Raw genomic sequence first — 16,881 nt, 5'->3', positions numbered from 1 at the left:
ACTTGTTTTATTGACCGAGTCGCTGGTGCTTCCTGCTTTAGTTTTTGCTTATAAGCAGGAATCAGGAGGGTAGAGTTATGGTCAGATTTTACAAATGGAGGGCGAGGGAGAGCTTTGTACGCGTCTTTGTGTGTGGAGTAAAGGTGGTCTAAAGTTTTTTCCCTCTGGTTGCACATTTGCTGGTAGAAATGAGGTAGAACGGATTTAAGTTTCCCTGCATTAAAGTCCCCGGCCACTAGGAGCGCTGCCTCTGGATGAGCATTTTCCTGTTTACTTATGACCTTATACAGCTCATTGGGTGCAATCTTAGTGCCAGCATCGGTTTTTGGCGGTAAAAAGACAGCTACAAAAAATATAGATGAAAACTCTCTTGGTAAATAGTGTGGTCTACAGCTTATCATGAGATACTCTACCTCCGGCAATCAAAACCTTGACACTTCCTTAGTATTAGATTTTATGCACCAGCTGTTGTTTACAAATATACACAGACCGCCACCCCTTGTCTTACCGGAGTCAGCCGTTCTATCCTGCCGATGTAGCGTATATTCCGCCAGCTGTATGTTATCCATGTCGTCGTTCAGCCACATCTCTGTGAAACATAAGATATTACAGTTTTTAATGTCCCGTTGGTAGGATAACCTTAATCTTAGGTCGTCCAATTTGTTTTCAAATGATTGAACATTGGCTAATAGGATTGATGGATGAGGCAGTTTACTCGCTCGCCATCAGATCCTTACAAGGCACCCCGACCTACGTCCACGATATCTCCGTCTCTTTCTCACACAAATGACTGGGATTTGGGCCTTGTCGGGTGTCTGTAGGATATCCTTCGCGTCCGACTCGTTGAAGAAAAAATCTTCATCCAATATGGAGGTGAGTAATCACTGTCCTGATATCCAGAAGCTCTTTTTGGTCATAAGAGACAGTGGAAGAAACATTATGTACAGAATAAATTACAAATAACGCGAAAAAACACACATAATAGCACAACTGGTTATAGGACTGTAAAACGGCAGCCATCTTCTCCTGCGCCATGTCTAGACAATATAGGAGTTGATGAGTCACCACTCAGAGGTGGCCATCTTTGGAACATTTGAGGGCACTAGGTGTTTACAGCAGGGTTGGGGTCAATTCCGATTTCCATTCTGTCAATTCAGGAAATGAATTGAAATGTTCCAATTCAGTCAAAAATTATGTTAATTCAGTGTGTTTAAATAATGTGGGAACATTAGTTGGCTCAACCATTTTTTTGTCCGATGTGATGTTTCTCCTTGCACAGTGGCGGGTTTGTGTCTAGATTTACATTCACACAATTGTTCTATATTCAGAAATCTATTGTTTGTTGTTTACATACCCTGTGGCAGATATAATACAACGGTAACACTTTACTCTACACCCAGTGACAAAACACGTTATGACACGGTCATAACCATGCCATAATATGTCATAACAGCTGAGAAAACTTGTCATAACCTGACATAGTATGGTCATAACACTGTCATGACCCATATATTTACAGCTGTTGTGACATATATAGCATTTTTTTTATGGATGGTTATGACACCTATATAAGAGTGTCAAAACCCATATTTATTCAAATAATTTGTTTCCCAGCCAAGAATCCTTATATTTGAAAGTTTGTTTCTTAAATCCTTTGTTGTTGTAATGAAATCTTTAGTCATGTTTTTTTTTAAATAATATTTTTAATAACTTGTAGAAAATACACTTTATGACACTGTCAAGAAGCATTATGACCATTATAATCATATATGCCCTTATAACAGTCATCAGTCAAAAAGAGGGTGTCTTGTCCTGCTCCTGAAATCTGCCCCTGCATTCATCCCAGTCATCAGCAACAGAGCATTGGGGTAGATGCATGTCTGACATCAGGTAGAAAAGATATTGTCTTCAGATGTGACATTGTGATATCTAGCGCTTGTCTGTCCTGTGGAATGATAGGAGATGCCCACTAGCCTTGGAAGAATGACAGACATGAGCCACAAGGGTCATACTACGTGTGGACTTTGTGTGCTCAGCTCTTTTCTGACATTGGTAAAAGCAACATCCTGAGGACCTGAGCATCCTAAAGGGATAGATCCTGAACTGAGAGACATTTGTAACTAGGAAATCTCAGCCACTTCTCCATACAGATGTATTTTAATTTGATCACCCTTTTGTTGCTAGATAATTTCCCTGTGCCGCAGGAAATGCAGATGAGATTCGTGATATAGGTAAATTCACTGAACACACACACTAACACACGGTTGGGTAGTTGACGTGACGGCCCTTTTTTTCAATTCTCTATATTGTCAAACACAAACCTTTGTTTCTTGTGATCTGAAAAGTCATAGTCAATCGATCAATAATATAATAATACTCTTAGTAAAAATTGTCATATTTAATTTACAATCTGTAGAGACTATGAGAATAGAAAGGTTCAGAACTTTTACGAAACATTACAGAACAGTTGAAAAATATATGGCAATTAGAAATGGACTAAACGTTCAAATCCTGTTGCTGCAGGATTATTTAGCTGCGCCAATACAGGTCAAATTAAGCTTGTCTGGAGAGCATTTTTAGTTCCCAAATACATTAGTATTTGTATTCCAAATGTATTGGAAACAGGTTATTAAGTAATTTCACATGTACAGTGAGGGAAAAAAGTATTTGATCCCCTGCTGATTTTGTACGTTTGCCCACTGACAAAGACATGATCAGTCTATAATTTTAATGGTAGGTTTATTTGAACAGTGAGAGACAGAATAACAACAAAAAAATCCAGAAAAACGCATGTCAAAAATGTTATAAATTGATTTGCATTTTAATGAGGGAAATAAGTATTTGACCCCCTCTCAATCAGAAAGATTTCTGGCTCCCAGGTGTCTTTTATACAGGTAACGAGCTGAGATTAGGAGCACATTCTTAAAGGGAGTGCTCCTAATCTCAGCTTGTTACCTGTATAAAAGACATCTGTCCACAGAAGCAATCAATCAATCAGATTCCAAACTTTCCACCATGGCCAAGACCAAAGTGCTCTCCAAGGATGTCAGGGACAAGATTGTAGACCTACACAAGGCTGGAATGGGCTACAAGACCATCGCCAAGCAGCTTGGTGAGAAGGTGACAACAGTTGGTGCGATAATTCGCAAATGGAAGAAACACAAAATAACTGTCAATCTCCCTCGGCCTGGGGCTCCATGCAAGATCTCACCTCGTGGAGTTGCAATGATCATGAGAACGGTGAGGAATCAGCCCAGAACTACACGGGAGGATCTTGTCAATGATCTCAAGGCAGCTGGGACCATATTCACCAAGAAAACAATTGGTAACACACTACGCCGTGAAGTACTGAAATCCTGCAGCGCCCGCAAGGTCCCCCTGCTCAAGAAAGCACATATACAGGGCCGTCTGAAGTTTGCCAATGAACATCTGAATGATTCAGAGGAGAACTGGGTGAAAGTGTTGTGGTCAGATGAGACCAAAATCGAGCTCTTTGGCATCAACTCAACTCGCCGTGTTTGGAGGAGGAGGAATGCTGCCTATGACCCCAAAAACACCATCCCCACTGTCAAACATGGAGGTGGAAACATTTGGGGTTGTTTTTCTGCTAAGGGGACAGGACAACTTCACCGCATCAAAGGGACGATGGATGGGGCCATGTACCGTCAAATCTTGGGTGAGAACCTCCTTCCCTCAGCCAGGGCATTGAAAATGGGTCATGGATGGGTATTCCAGCATGACAATGACCCAAAACACACGGCCAAGGCAACAAAGGAGTGGCTCAAGAAGGAGCACATTAAGGTCCTGGAGTGGCCTAGCCAGTCTCCAGACCTTAATCCCATAGAAAATCTGTGGAGGGAGCTGAAGGTTCGAGTTGCCAAACGTCAGCCTCGAAACCTTAATGACTTGGAGAAGATCTGCAAAGAGGAGTGGGAGAAAATCCCTCCTGAGATGTGTGCAAACCTGGTGGCCAACTACAAGAAACGTCTGACCTCTGTGTTTGCCAACCAAGTACTAAATCATGTTTTGTAGAGGGGTCAAATACTTATTTCCCTTATTAAAATGCAAATCAATTTATAACATTTGTTACATGCATTTTTCTGGATTTTTTTGTTGTTATTCTGTCTCTCACTGTTCAAATAAACCTACCATCAAAATTATAGACTGATCATGTCTTTGTCAGTGGGCAAACGTACAAAATCAGCAGGGGATCAAATACTTTTTTCCCTCACTGTACATTCCCTGTTTTAGTTTACACTACTATAGCCCTTGCAAGCATGCCGTATTTTCGGAAAACTGAAGGTATCTATCTACCTGTTAGGGACAATGGCTGCTAGTTATTTTAGCTTTGACGGAACTGATCCAACTCTAACATCCCTTGAGCAACTTTGAACAAATAACAGAATGGCTGGAAACTAAAGCAAACTAAAGCAGAAACAGTTATACTGTTAAATTCAGCCACAGCCAGACATTACAGTTTGGCTGAAAACGTGGCACTACAATACCAGGGAAGTTATTTCATTCCTCACCGGGATAGTGTAATTTAAGCAGCTGCGGGCAGTCACTTAGAAAATAGCATTGAGCTGTGCCATGGAGACCGTCTTGTTATTGGGGCTGCAAGCCTTTGCCCGTAGAGAGGAGGGCGGATATGGAATGGACTTCTGTGTTTTTCTCCTTGGTTCAGTACTGTATATACACAAATGACTGAGCAGAGCACAGAACAAAACACAACCATGCCCCCCAAACACACACACACACATAAACATTTGTTTTACTATCAAAATCCGAATCTTAACCCCTAACCCTAACTCCTAACCATAAACCTAAACCCTAACCCTAATTCTAACCCTAACCCTCATTGTAACCCTAACCCCTAAGCCTATAATAGCCTTTTTCCTTGTGGAGACCGGCGAAATGTCCCCATTTGTCCGAATATAGCTTGTTTTACTATCCTTTTGAGGACTTCTGGTCCCCACAAGGATAGTAAAACCACACACACACACACACACACATACATACACACAAACTCTATTTTCATTCTCCTGAGTCTAGAGAGGGCTAGACTGAGGACCTGAAAAGTATGATGGTTTCAATATTAGGGGAGAAAAAGCGAAGAGCCTGGTTTGTGACCCAGGTGCCTCAAGAGACCGAAATTAAATAAAGCTTCTCAGCCAGAGAAAAAGTTGTTCTCTGTAGGAAACAGAGGGAGAGAAAGAGAGGGGGTGGATGGGTAGAGACGGAAAGAAAGACGGGGTAAAGGTGAGTAGAGAGGGAGAAGGGCAACATAGATTTCCTGTTTGAAATTATATGGAGCATTTTTTTCAATCTCCAGACACCAGTGGAGGCTGCTGAGGGGAGGACGACTCATAATAATGGCTAAAATTGAGTTTAATGGCTGGAATGGAGTGAATGGAATTATTTCAAACACATGAAAACCAAAAAAATATATATGTTTGATACCATTCCATTTACTCCATATGAGATGTCCTCCCCTCACCAGCCTCCACTGCCAGACACATATTACAGTCATGAAAGGATTGTATTATAATTATTTTCCATTGAGATACGCAAACAAGCCCAAAGATACCCATAGGCCTATGTTTTAGTTTTTACGTAAAGCAATTCTATTAATAGCATTGATTATAAATCTCCTTAATTCCAAATGTGATATAGGTAAACACTGTGGCACGTTGTGTTTCTTCACAAATGGAGTCAGATTTGGAATAGACTTGTTGGCCAATATTAGCATTTTAACTTGAGATTCAGTGGCTGTATTTGAATGAAATCCATGGTAATAATTAGCTAAGTTTGTACACAGGCAAAATATTGAACTACACAAATACATGTTGGTACACCACCTCAATAAATAAGAAGTTACAGAAACATTTACTTGAAAACAGATATCCGAAAACTAGGGCACCTGAGAAATGTAAAGCATGTTGTACGCTGATGTATTGTGTTTAACAAGATATCCTCGACCAGGGAGAGCAGTTGGTATTCATGTATTCCTGAATTGTGCTGATTCTGCAAAGACTGAGGTATGTGAAGAAGAATAGAACAACTCGACTTAATCTTAACACACAATTCCCAGCTGTCTTGTTTTCCGTTTTCCTAACCCAGATCAAATCATTTCAACAGTATCTAGGGATTATTCAGAAAGTATTCACACCCCTTGACTTTTTCCATATTTTGTTGTTTTACCGCCTGAATTTCAAATGGGTTAAATTGAGATTTTGTGTCACTGGCCTACACATAATACCCATGATGTCAAAGTGGAATTATGTTACTAATTAATACAAAATTAAAAGCTGACATGTCTCAATAAGTATTCAACCCCTTTGTTATGGCAAACCTAAATACGTTCAGGAGTAAACATTTAGGTTGCATGGACTCAATCTGTGTGAAATAATAGTGTTTAACATGACTACCTCATCTCTGTACCAAACATACAATTATCTGTAATGTCCCTCACTCAAGCAGAGAATAATAATATTCCAATATTCCTGTTTGCAATAAGGTACTAAAGTAAAACTGCAAAAAATGTGGCAAAGAAATTAACTTCATGTCCTGAATACAAAGCGTTATGTTTGGGGCAAATCCAACTCAACACATCACTGACTACCATCCTTCATATTTTCAAGCATGGTGGTGGCTGCATCATGTTATGGGTATGCTTGTCATCGGCAAGGACTAGGAAGTTATTATGATGAAAATAAACGGAATAGAGCTAAGCACAGGCAAAATCCTAGAGGAAAACCTGGTTCAGTCTGCTTTCCAACAGACACTGGAAAGCAGGAATTCATAATTTGATATATGAGTAACTCAACATTGACACTGGTTCCATTTTGAGGTGTTATTAACACAAAGACATTTCAAATGTAATCTTTGATATTGTCTCAATAACTATCTGAATCCCACAACCTCAAAATGTGTTTGTTTAGTTGTCTGACGGGGGCTATTGAGAGCAGAGCAGTTGACCAATTTCCATTGTGACAAATGGACAATAAAGCTGTTTTGTTTTGTATTATAACCTCCTCTCTATCCCCTGTAGCTGCACTCGGACGTGGACAAGGGTGAAGGGCAGGTGAAGTACGTGCTCAATGGCCAGGGAGCTACCTCCATCTTCACCATTGACGAGAACACTGGTGATATCCATGCCACCAAGCGTCTGGATCGCGAGGAGCAGGCTTACTACACACTCCGGGCTCAGGCCAGGAATCGCGAAAACAACCTGCCCGTGGAGCCCGAGTCAGAGTTTGTCATCAAGGTCCAGGATATTAACGACAATGAGCCCAAGTTCCTGGACGGGCCCTACTCAGCCAGGGTCCCCGAGATGTCCCCAGTGGGTGAGTAACATGAAGTGACATCAACCCAGCTAACAAAACTGAGCAAAAACAGATTCTAGTTGGAATTATCTCATTTCAACCTGTTTTTCCCGCTGGGAAATCGAGTGTTGCAAAAAAAAATCATAGTGGGTGACAAGCAATAGGCATACACTGTGTAGCATGGATGACGTTTTGTTTAACTTTCTTACTACACTGAACAAAAATATAAACACAACATGTAAAGCGTTGGTCCCATGTTTCATGAGCTGAAATATAAGAACCCAGAAATGGTCCACATGCATAAAAAGCTTATTTGTCTTAAATATTGTGCACAAATTAGCTTACATCCATGTTAGTGAGCATTTCTCCTTTACCAAGATAATCCATCCACCTGACAGTACCGAGTACGAAACTGCCTCTGGAAGCAACGTCAGCACATGAACTGTTCTTCGGGAGCGTCAGGAAATGGGTTTCTATGGCTGATCAGCCGCACACAAGCCTAAGATCATCATGCACAATGTCAAGCGTCGGCTGGAGTGGTGTAAAGCTTGCCGCCATTGGACTTTGGAGCAGTGGAAATGCTTTCTCTGGACTGATGAATCACGCTTCACCATCTTGCAGTCCAACGAAGGAATCTGGGTTTGGCGGATGCCAGAAGAACGCTACCTGCCCCAATGCATAGTGCCAACTGTAAAGTTTGGTGGAGGAGGAATAATGGTCTGGGGCCATTTTTCATGGTTCGGGCTAGCCCCCTTAGTTCCAGTGAAGGGAAATCTTAACGCTACAGCATACAATGACATTCTAAATGATTCTGTGCTTCCAACTATGTGGCAACAGTTTGGGGAAGGCCCTTTCCTGTTTCAGCATGACAATGCCCCCATGCACAAAGCCAGGTCCATACAGAAATGGTTTGTCGAGATCATTGTGGAAGAACTTGACTGGCCTGCACAGAGCCCTGATGTCAACCCCATCGAACACCTTTGGAATGAATTGGAACGCCGACAGCGAGCCAGGCTAATCGCCCAACATCAGTGCCCGACCTCACTAATGCTCTTGTGGCTGAATGGAAGCAAGTCCCCGCAGCAATGTTCCAACATCTAGTGGAAAGCCTTCCCATAAGAGTGGAGGTTGTTATAGCAGCAAAGGGGGGACCAACTCCATATTAATGCCCATGATTTTAGAATGAGATGTTCGACGAGTGTCCACATACTTTGGTAATGTAGTGTAAATGGATCTGATTAAGAGAAAACGATTTGTTTAATTTGGTAATTAGGATCAAGAGCTTGTCTGCAAGAATGCCTCACAAGACAATTTGCTGTGACAAACGAGATGGCACGGAGAAAGAAAACTGAAATCTGCTGGCTATAGTATTCAGATTTGTATTTGATCTTTACCAGGTAAGTTGACTGAGAACACATTCTCATTTACAGCAACAACCTGGGGAATAGTTACAGGGGAGAGGAGGGGGATGAATGAGCCAATTGGAATCTGGGTATCATTAGGTGGCCATGAGGGTATGAGGGCCAGATTGGGAATTTAGCCAAGACACCGGGTTTATCACCTCTTACAATAATATGTTTTGACCACAGAGAGTCAGAACATCTGTTTAACATCCCATCCGAAAGACAGCACGCTACACAGGGCAATGTCCACAATCACTGCCCTGGGGCATTGAGATCTTTAGACCAGAGGATGGAGGGAATCCTACTGGCCCTCCAACACCACTTTCAGCAGCATCTGGTCACCCATCCAGCAGTGATGGAGTGGGTTCGAACCGGGCCCACAGCCTTTGTGACAACTTGTCCTCTAATCTTTTCTACTTGATGTACTTTGTCCAATAAGAAAATACAAAATGAGTGAGAATTACCAGTCCTTTAAAAAGAAAAAAGAAATATGTCTGGTGTGCCAAGTATGCAAACATAATAATTGTTCGGGAAACAGAGTCTTGTTGAAGCATATGACTTCTCCACGTTTGGTTCTGCACTGTGACACAAAATGGGAAGGTCCCCAAACGACTTTATGGGCGTTTACTGTACAACCGAGAACGTTTAACGATAAATTGTCTTTGTGCCAAAGAGTCATAAATACTGCTTACTGAGGAGTCCTATTTACATTTTACATTTTAGTCATTTAGTAGACACTCTTATCCAGAGTGACTTACAGTTAGTGAGTGCATACATTTTATTTGTATTTTTCATACTGGCCCCCCGTGGGAATTGAACCCACAACTCTGGCGTTGCAAGTGCCATGCTCTACCAACTGAGCTACACAATGCCCAAATGTTTGCAAAGGGAGGGTATATTATTGGAAACTTTCTAAGTTTACCAGTAACTACCAGAATGTTGGTATCTTTCAAGGATTTTATGTAATCTATCACAAGATTTCTAGTGGCCCTTTTGGGTATTTCATATTTTCTCTGGCCCTCTGTGTGGCTTTATCACATGTAAAATATATGAAATAATTAAATAATAATTAAACTTTGTGAATACCATTGGTGTTTAATATGAGGGTTTCAGCATGAAATATCCTTCATATTTATTTTACACTTTTATTTGGTGGCAGTTGTGAACACAGTCAATAGTTGTGGAGTTAATTGAAAATAATGGCATTGTTAGATGCTTTTTTCATTAATTAGGCTATTAATTTTCTCTTGAACCACATGGTCTATCTACTAGAAACTCAGGGACAATATGGACACAGATATAATAAATTAATACAATATATTAATACATGTTTTAAAAGTTATTCAAGTATAAATTACCGAAGTTACAATATATTGTCATAGATTTTCTGTTAATTTCCAAAATTCCTCAAGATTCCTGTAACTTTGGTAAATTATTAGAAAGTAAAATATGTTCCCCCAAACAGTAGAGCTGGTGCTTTAATTTTTCCTTTAAGCGCCACCAAAGTACCACAGTGGTGACGTCTCTGTAGCCCTTATGAAATAAATATCTCCGAAGCCACAATTGGCTGGCAAAGGGAAAACACATAAAAAAGAAAAAGAGTGGCAGGAAAAATACAAGAAACGTCTAAAAGTAAACTTTTGTCTTCATAGAGAGCCATTGAATTGTACCTTGACGAAGACATAGTGAAAGAGAAGCCGGCTGTGAAGCTATTGAACAACAGGAAAAGGAGGACGTGGTCTTTTCAATCACGAGGAGAAAGGGACCAGAGGGGAAACTTATTTAACTGAATCCAAGATACCCTGCTCTGCCAATACTTTTGATCAGCCACTATAGCTGGCTGAAAGGGTCCCCTTGTTACTGAATCGATTGTGCTAAAGAGTTGCAGTTGAATCACTGAAGGCCAGTTGAACCACCAAGGTAGTGATTGGGTGACATTTCATATGCTGATATTGTATGTTGGAGAATGCACAATTTCTTGGAAGTGTGTGAGTATGTGTATACCAATGCAAATGGAGAAAACACATGCATGCAATCAAATCTCGCAACTGTATGTCTGTGGTAGCTTTCGTGTGGGCTGGCTTGAAACTTGTTGTTGTTCCCGATTCTGGGAATGGCAGAAATTATAAATTTGCAAAACAACTTTTATTAGCATCCATGTGTTTTAATTAGGATCATGTCCAAAATGTTCATTAAACATAAACAGGCTTTATCACAAGTTTGATATTAGCAAAGTGAAGTGTTGGAGCAGTTTGAAATAACAAAGTTTTAACTGATTTTCAAAGCACACCACACAACCAGGCTCATGTAACACATTAAATTGAAACGCAAGACAAACTCTAGTCTACACCATGCAATGCATTATCACTACAACCCTACTTTAGGCCTTTAGTCTAGTGGATAACACCACCACCCTTAACTATCCAACTGAGTCCTCATGGGATCAAATCCTGGTTCCACAGCTACTTCGACTAAAAAATGATCAGCATTTCTCTGCCTACCTACATTATCCTGTCTGTTCAACTCCGACACTTGAAGAAAAAAGAAATGGTGAACAGGCTTTTCAATTGTTTTTATGACCAAATGATCTGTCATTGCAGGCACATCTGTGGTGACGGTGGTGGCAACAGATGCGGATGACCCCACGTATGGAAACAGTGCCAGGGTGGTCTACAGTATCCTCGAGGGCCAGCCCTACTTCTCCGTGGAACCAAAGACAGGTGAGGATTAAACCACATCACACAAGAGGTGTGTACTGTCTAAAAGCAGGACCCCAAGGGGTTGGAAGCCAGGGTCAGCCACAGTGAAGGACCCCTGGAGCAGTTTTAGGGGTTAAATGCATGATAGCAGAAGAGGGATACCTTGCATTCCACCAGATTCTTCGCTATCTGCCGTCACCTATATGCATAATTACACACAAATTATTAAACCTCAGCAAGGTTAGTTTGTTAGATTGCAAAATTAAAATATGAGAAATAAAGGTATTATGACATTATGTTATACAGAAAAGTCAAGTTTACCCAAACTTACAAAGGGCGATTAGATTGAAAACTTATTTGAGAGTGTTTTATATTTGGTAAATCTTCAGTTTGTAGATAAATACATTACTGAATATTTCTTCAGATTGCCCATGACACAGTAGCGGTGCGTGGGTAAAACAACTGAGGAAGCCAAGCCAGGAAAAAAGCCATATTACAACCTATGTTGTGATAATTGCGTTGTTTGCTCTATAACCCATTAGTTCATATGCCACCGTGATACACAATAAAGCTGAGACAACAAGACAACAGTCAACCACACATAAGTTAAAGTAAATAATGTGTCACGCCCTGTCTCAGGGGACTCGTATATGTTGAGTCAGGGTGTGTATATTCTTTGTTGTGTTTATTCTATGTTGTCGATCTAGTATGTGAGGATCTATGTTGGCCGGTGTGGTTCCCAATCAGAGGCAGCTGTCACTTGTTGTCTCTGATTGGGGACCATACTTAGGCAGCCTATTGGCACTGTCTAGTTGTGGGATCTTGTTCCGTGTAAGGTATGTTGTGTGTTCTACCTTGGACTTCACGTTTCAATTCGGTTGTTGTTTTGTCGTTGTGTTTATAAGTTAATAAACATGTACGTATATCACGCTGCGCCTTGGTCTGACTCGTCATTCAACGAACGTGACAGAAGATCCCACCAAATGAGGACCAAGCAGCGTGCCCAGGCGGAGCAAATAGCCATGTCACAGGTGGGCAATTTGTGGTCATGGGAAGAGATATTTGCGGGGAGAGGACCATGGGTTAAGGTAGATGCCCAGGCAGGAGAGGTGCAACGGCAACATGGAGGAGGCCGGTCGAGGAGGAAGCCCGAGAAGCAGCCCCAAGAAAAAAAAATTGGGGGGCACACGGGATGGTTGGCGGAGCCTAGTGTCAAAGCAGGGCCAACTCCCCGTACTCACGCGAGGAAGCGTATGACTGGGCAGGCTCCGGGTTATGCGGAGCTACGTACTGTGTCGCCAGTGCGCCGGCACAGTCCTGTACGTCCTGTGCTTGCACCACGCACGTGCCGTGCGAAGATGGGCATCCAGCCAGGACGGGGTGTGCCGGCTCAACGCTCCTTGTCTCCAGTACGCCTCCTCGGTCCCGCATATCCTGCGCCAGTTCTACGAACTGTATCGCCAGTGCGCGTGCACAGCCCAGTGCGTCCTGTGCTGATGCCTCACACATACTGTGTGGAAGTAGGCATTCAGCCAGGACGGGTTGTGCCAGCTCTCCGCTCCAGACCTCCAGTCCGCCTCCACAGTCCGGCCCAGCCTGTTCCTGCTCCTCACACCAAGCCAGTGGTGCACGTCGCCAGCCCGGCCCGGCCTGTTCCTGCTCCTCGCACCAAGCCAGTGGTGCGTGTCACCAGTCCGGCCCGGCCAATTCCTGCTCCTCGCACCAAGCCAGTGGTGCGCATCGCCAGTCCGGCCCGGCCTGTTCCTGCTCCTCGCACCAAGCCAGTGGTGCGCGTCCACAGTCCGGCCCGGCCTGTTCCTGCTCCTCACACCAAGCCAGTGGTGCGTGTCGCCAGTCTGGCCCGGCCCGTTCCTGCTCCTCGCACCAAGCCAGTGGCGCGTGTTCCTAGTCCGGCATGGCCCGTGCCCGTTCCACTGGTGCCTGGTCCGGTACCGGTCAGCGGCTTCACTCCGGAGCCAGAGCAGTCTGCTCCACCGGTGCCAAGTCCAGCTCCGGTCAGCTGCTCCACTCCGGAGCCAGAGCAGTCCGCTCCACCGGTGCCTGATCCAGCTCCGGTCAGCTGCTCCACTTCGGAGCCAGAGCAGTCCGCTCCACCGGTGCCTTATCCAGCTCCGGTCAGCTGCTCCACTCCGGAGCCAGAGCAGTCCGCTCCACCGGTGCCTGATCCAGCTCCGGTCAGCTGCTCCACTCCGGAACCAGAGCAGTCCGCTCCACCGGTGCCTGATCCAGCTCCGGTCAGCTGCTCCACTCCGGAGCCAGAGCAGTCCGCTCCACCGGTGCCAAGTCCAGCTCCGGTCAGCTGCTCCACTCCGGAGCCAGAGCAGTCCGCTCCACCGGTGCCTGATCCAGCTCCGGTCAGCTGCTCCACTCCGGAGCCAGAGCAGTCCGCTCCACCGGTGCCTTATCCAGCTCCGGTCAGCTGCTCCACTCCGGAGACAGAGCAGTCCGCTCCACCGGTGCCTGGTCCAGCTCCGGTCAGCGGCTCCAGTCCAGACCATGACGTCAGCCCCTCTCCAGGTTCGGGGTCTCCCACACCAGGGTCCAGACAGGGCCTGGCGTATCTTGGGAGGAAGGAGAGGGGAAGCAGCGCGCCGAGGTCCAGACCAGACCAGGGGCGCAACAGGGAGGCGGAGAGTATGAGGTATGCCCACCCGGCCCCTACCCTGTTAAGTGAAGGTTGTGCGGTCGCAGTCCGCACCTTTGGTGGGGTGGGGGGGGGGGGGGGGGGGGGGGGTACTGTCACGCCCTGACTCAGGGGACTCGTATATGTTGAGTCAGGGTGTGTATATTCTTTGTTGTGTTTATTCTATGTTGTCAATCTAGTATGTGTGGATCTATGTTGGCCGGTGTGGTTCCCAATCAGAGGCAGCTGTCGCTCGTTGTCTCTGATTGGGGACCATACTTAGACAGCCTATTGGCACTGTCTAGTTGTGGGATCTTGTTCCGTGTAAGGTATGTTGTGTGTTCAACCTTGGACTTCACGTTTCGTTTCGGTTGTTGTTTTGTTGTTGTGTTTATAAGTTAATAAACATGTACGTATATCACGCTGCGCCTTGGTCTGACCCGTCATTCAACGAACGTGACAGAAGATCCCACCAAACGAGGACCAAGCAGCGTGCCCAGGCGGAGCAAATAGCCATGTCACAGGTGGGCAATTTGTGGTCATGGGAAGAAATATTTGCGGGGAGAGGACCATGGGCTAAGGTAGATGCCCAGGCATCTGATCCAGCTCCGGTCAGCTGCTCCACTCCGGAGCCAGAGCAGTCCGCTCCACCGGTGCCTGATCCAGCTCTGGTCAGCTGCTCCACTCCGGAACCAGAGCAGTCCGCTCCACCGGTGCCTGATCCAGCTCCGGTCAGCGGCTCCACTCCGGAGCCAGAGTAGTCCGCTCCACCGGTGCCAGTCCAGCTCCGGTCAGCGGCTCCAGTCCAGACCATGACGTCAGCCCCTCTCCAGCACCTATTCAACTTAAACATTTCAACATCATCAAATCAACTAGGCTATATGCTTAGTCTAATACAGTGAAAACTTAGAGATACCAAAAACAATTTAGTCCAATCGGCGTTGCTAAATAGCATGTGGCTGTCCATGGTACTGATTTCTGTGTGTTTGTGTGTGCGCACGCAAGTAAAAAAAATATGTTGACCTACTTGTAGACTAGATGAACGCTAATGCCATCCTCCTCTCTTTCATGTTGGCATAACGGTCTATGACTCTGTCATACAGAGTACACGCTTTTAGTTTGTGTTGTACCTGACTAAAATGCTTGTTAGCTTAACTTTCTCGGATGGGCAACAATGAACCGGCTAAGTTAGCTAGCTAGTTAACATTAGCCTGCTACGTCTAGCTACATATTGAACTTCTATTGTCTCAGGCCAGTGGCACAATGTATGCATTTATGGTTAGATCAGAATCACCGTTATAATCATTGGCCTGTACAGATAATTAAATAAAAACCACAAGTCCCCATCCATGGTTTAGGAAAGGGAAGATTTAGCTAGCTAGCTACTGCAGGACAACAACACAAGCAGACCAGAAACATACTGTTTTTTCTGACAATTACATTTTGCTTTTGATGTAATTTGATTGGTGTGAAGCCAAATCCAAACTGGCCTTCCTTGAGTGGTGGTTTTTCTGCACAAGGACCACCAACAGTTGAGCTCACCTCAACGCTGACTGGCAAATTATTTTACAAATAAAATTATCAAAGGAGGCCAAATGCTCGCTGGCATCAATCAATCAAATACTACGGGCGGCATGTCATATTGTTTTTGGCCAGACAGCATTCGATACATGGGCTATATATTCTGAGACACAGGGGCTCTGTTTCCCTCGCTCGGATGATTTATCCGGTGAGATAGATTCAGCAACTTGCGAATTGAAGGGCAATTATGAAAACAGAGTGAGACGAAAGAGAAATTGTTCATAATAAAAAAATTGATATATTGGTTAGATTTTGGGGGAAGCCTGGCTTCCCTTGTTATCCATGAATACATGCCATTTCCATGACGTTTGTCCCATCTTGGCTGATTTTAACTCAATGACTTTGATTCACTGTATGCCCAAATATTCGTCAGAGAAAGAAAAAGTAATAATTTAATTGAAAGATGGAAAATGACACTTGAGTGAACAAAGCTGAAGAAGACGAGTCCGTATGTTCAACATAATCTGGAAGAGATTTTATATAATATATCATTTCTCTGCATCTACAGGATCTGAAAATACAGTGTAACAACAATACGTTTATAGATGAATATACGGTATCTCCATTTGGATTAGCATTATGCAGCATTATACCTGCTATTCTTTCTTTATTGCACCTTGTAGTTTGATGTACATAAACTCCAAAGGTAGAAATTAGTGGCCTGGCTGGTCTAGCAGTAATGCAGCAACTCTACGGCCCTTTGACACAACCTCTTTCTACCTTTCCCTACTGTCATCCTCTCTCACTATCTGTTCAATCAAATCTGACAAACCCTTAAAACATATATCAAAGGTAGAAACGATTATCTAGTTATCCCTTCATACAACTCAAACAGTGGTTATGATGGTTCTCTTGACGTTACGGAGTGTAAGGGAGGTGCTCGCGTACATTAGTCTGTTCCCAGATTAAAAGCCTCTCCTCTGCCATCAAGGACAGCATTTACGGCTTAACGTGCTGCCTCTTATTTCATCATTCTGTGAGTGGAGTACCGCATGCGTGAACCAGAGTGCTGACCGTGGGCGACGGGGACAAACTGTAATAACGTTCCTGAGTTATGGGTTTAAGGCTCAGAGCGGTGATGGAGCATTCGCCAAGGATTATTGTAGAATACAGCCATATGGTCACTGTCATACCAGGGAGAAACTCTTCCCAGCGAGCAAAAGAGGTTGCAATGACATTGTTAAGACGTATTTTATGATGTTGTGGTCAGGTTGTGTACTGGTTGTTTA

At 43.9% G+C, this 16,881-nt stretch overlaps 1 protein-coding gene across 1 annotated transcript in view; it reads left to right on the top strand.

The window, feature by feature from the left end:
• Positions 1 to 16,881, top strand: part of LOC311150530 (cadherin-7-like) — a gene marked incomplete at both ends in the record, with an annotated part of 132,098 nt that overhangs the window by 18,704 nt on the left and 96,513 nt on the right. The window contains 2 exons of the mRNA XM_084188011.1: positions 7,052 to 7,346; positions 11,329 to 11,448. Coding sequence (XP_084044137.1) covers positions 7,052 to 7,346; positions 11,329 to 11,448 — 415 coding nt within the window. The remainder of the gene's footprint in view (positions 1 to 7,051; positions 7,347 to 11,328; positions 11,449 to 16,881) is intronic.

Source organism: Coregonus lavaretus, assembly GCF_964263955.1.
Source record: "Coregonus lavaretus genome assembly, chromosome: 23".
Classification (NCBI taxonomy): domain Eukaryota; kingdom Metazoa; phylum Chordata; class Actinopteri; order Salmoniformes; family Salmonidae; genus Coregonus; species Coregonus lavaretus.
The sequence above is the reverse complement of the archived record's forward strand: the minus strand, read 5'-3'. Positions and strand labels throughout refer to the sequence as shown.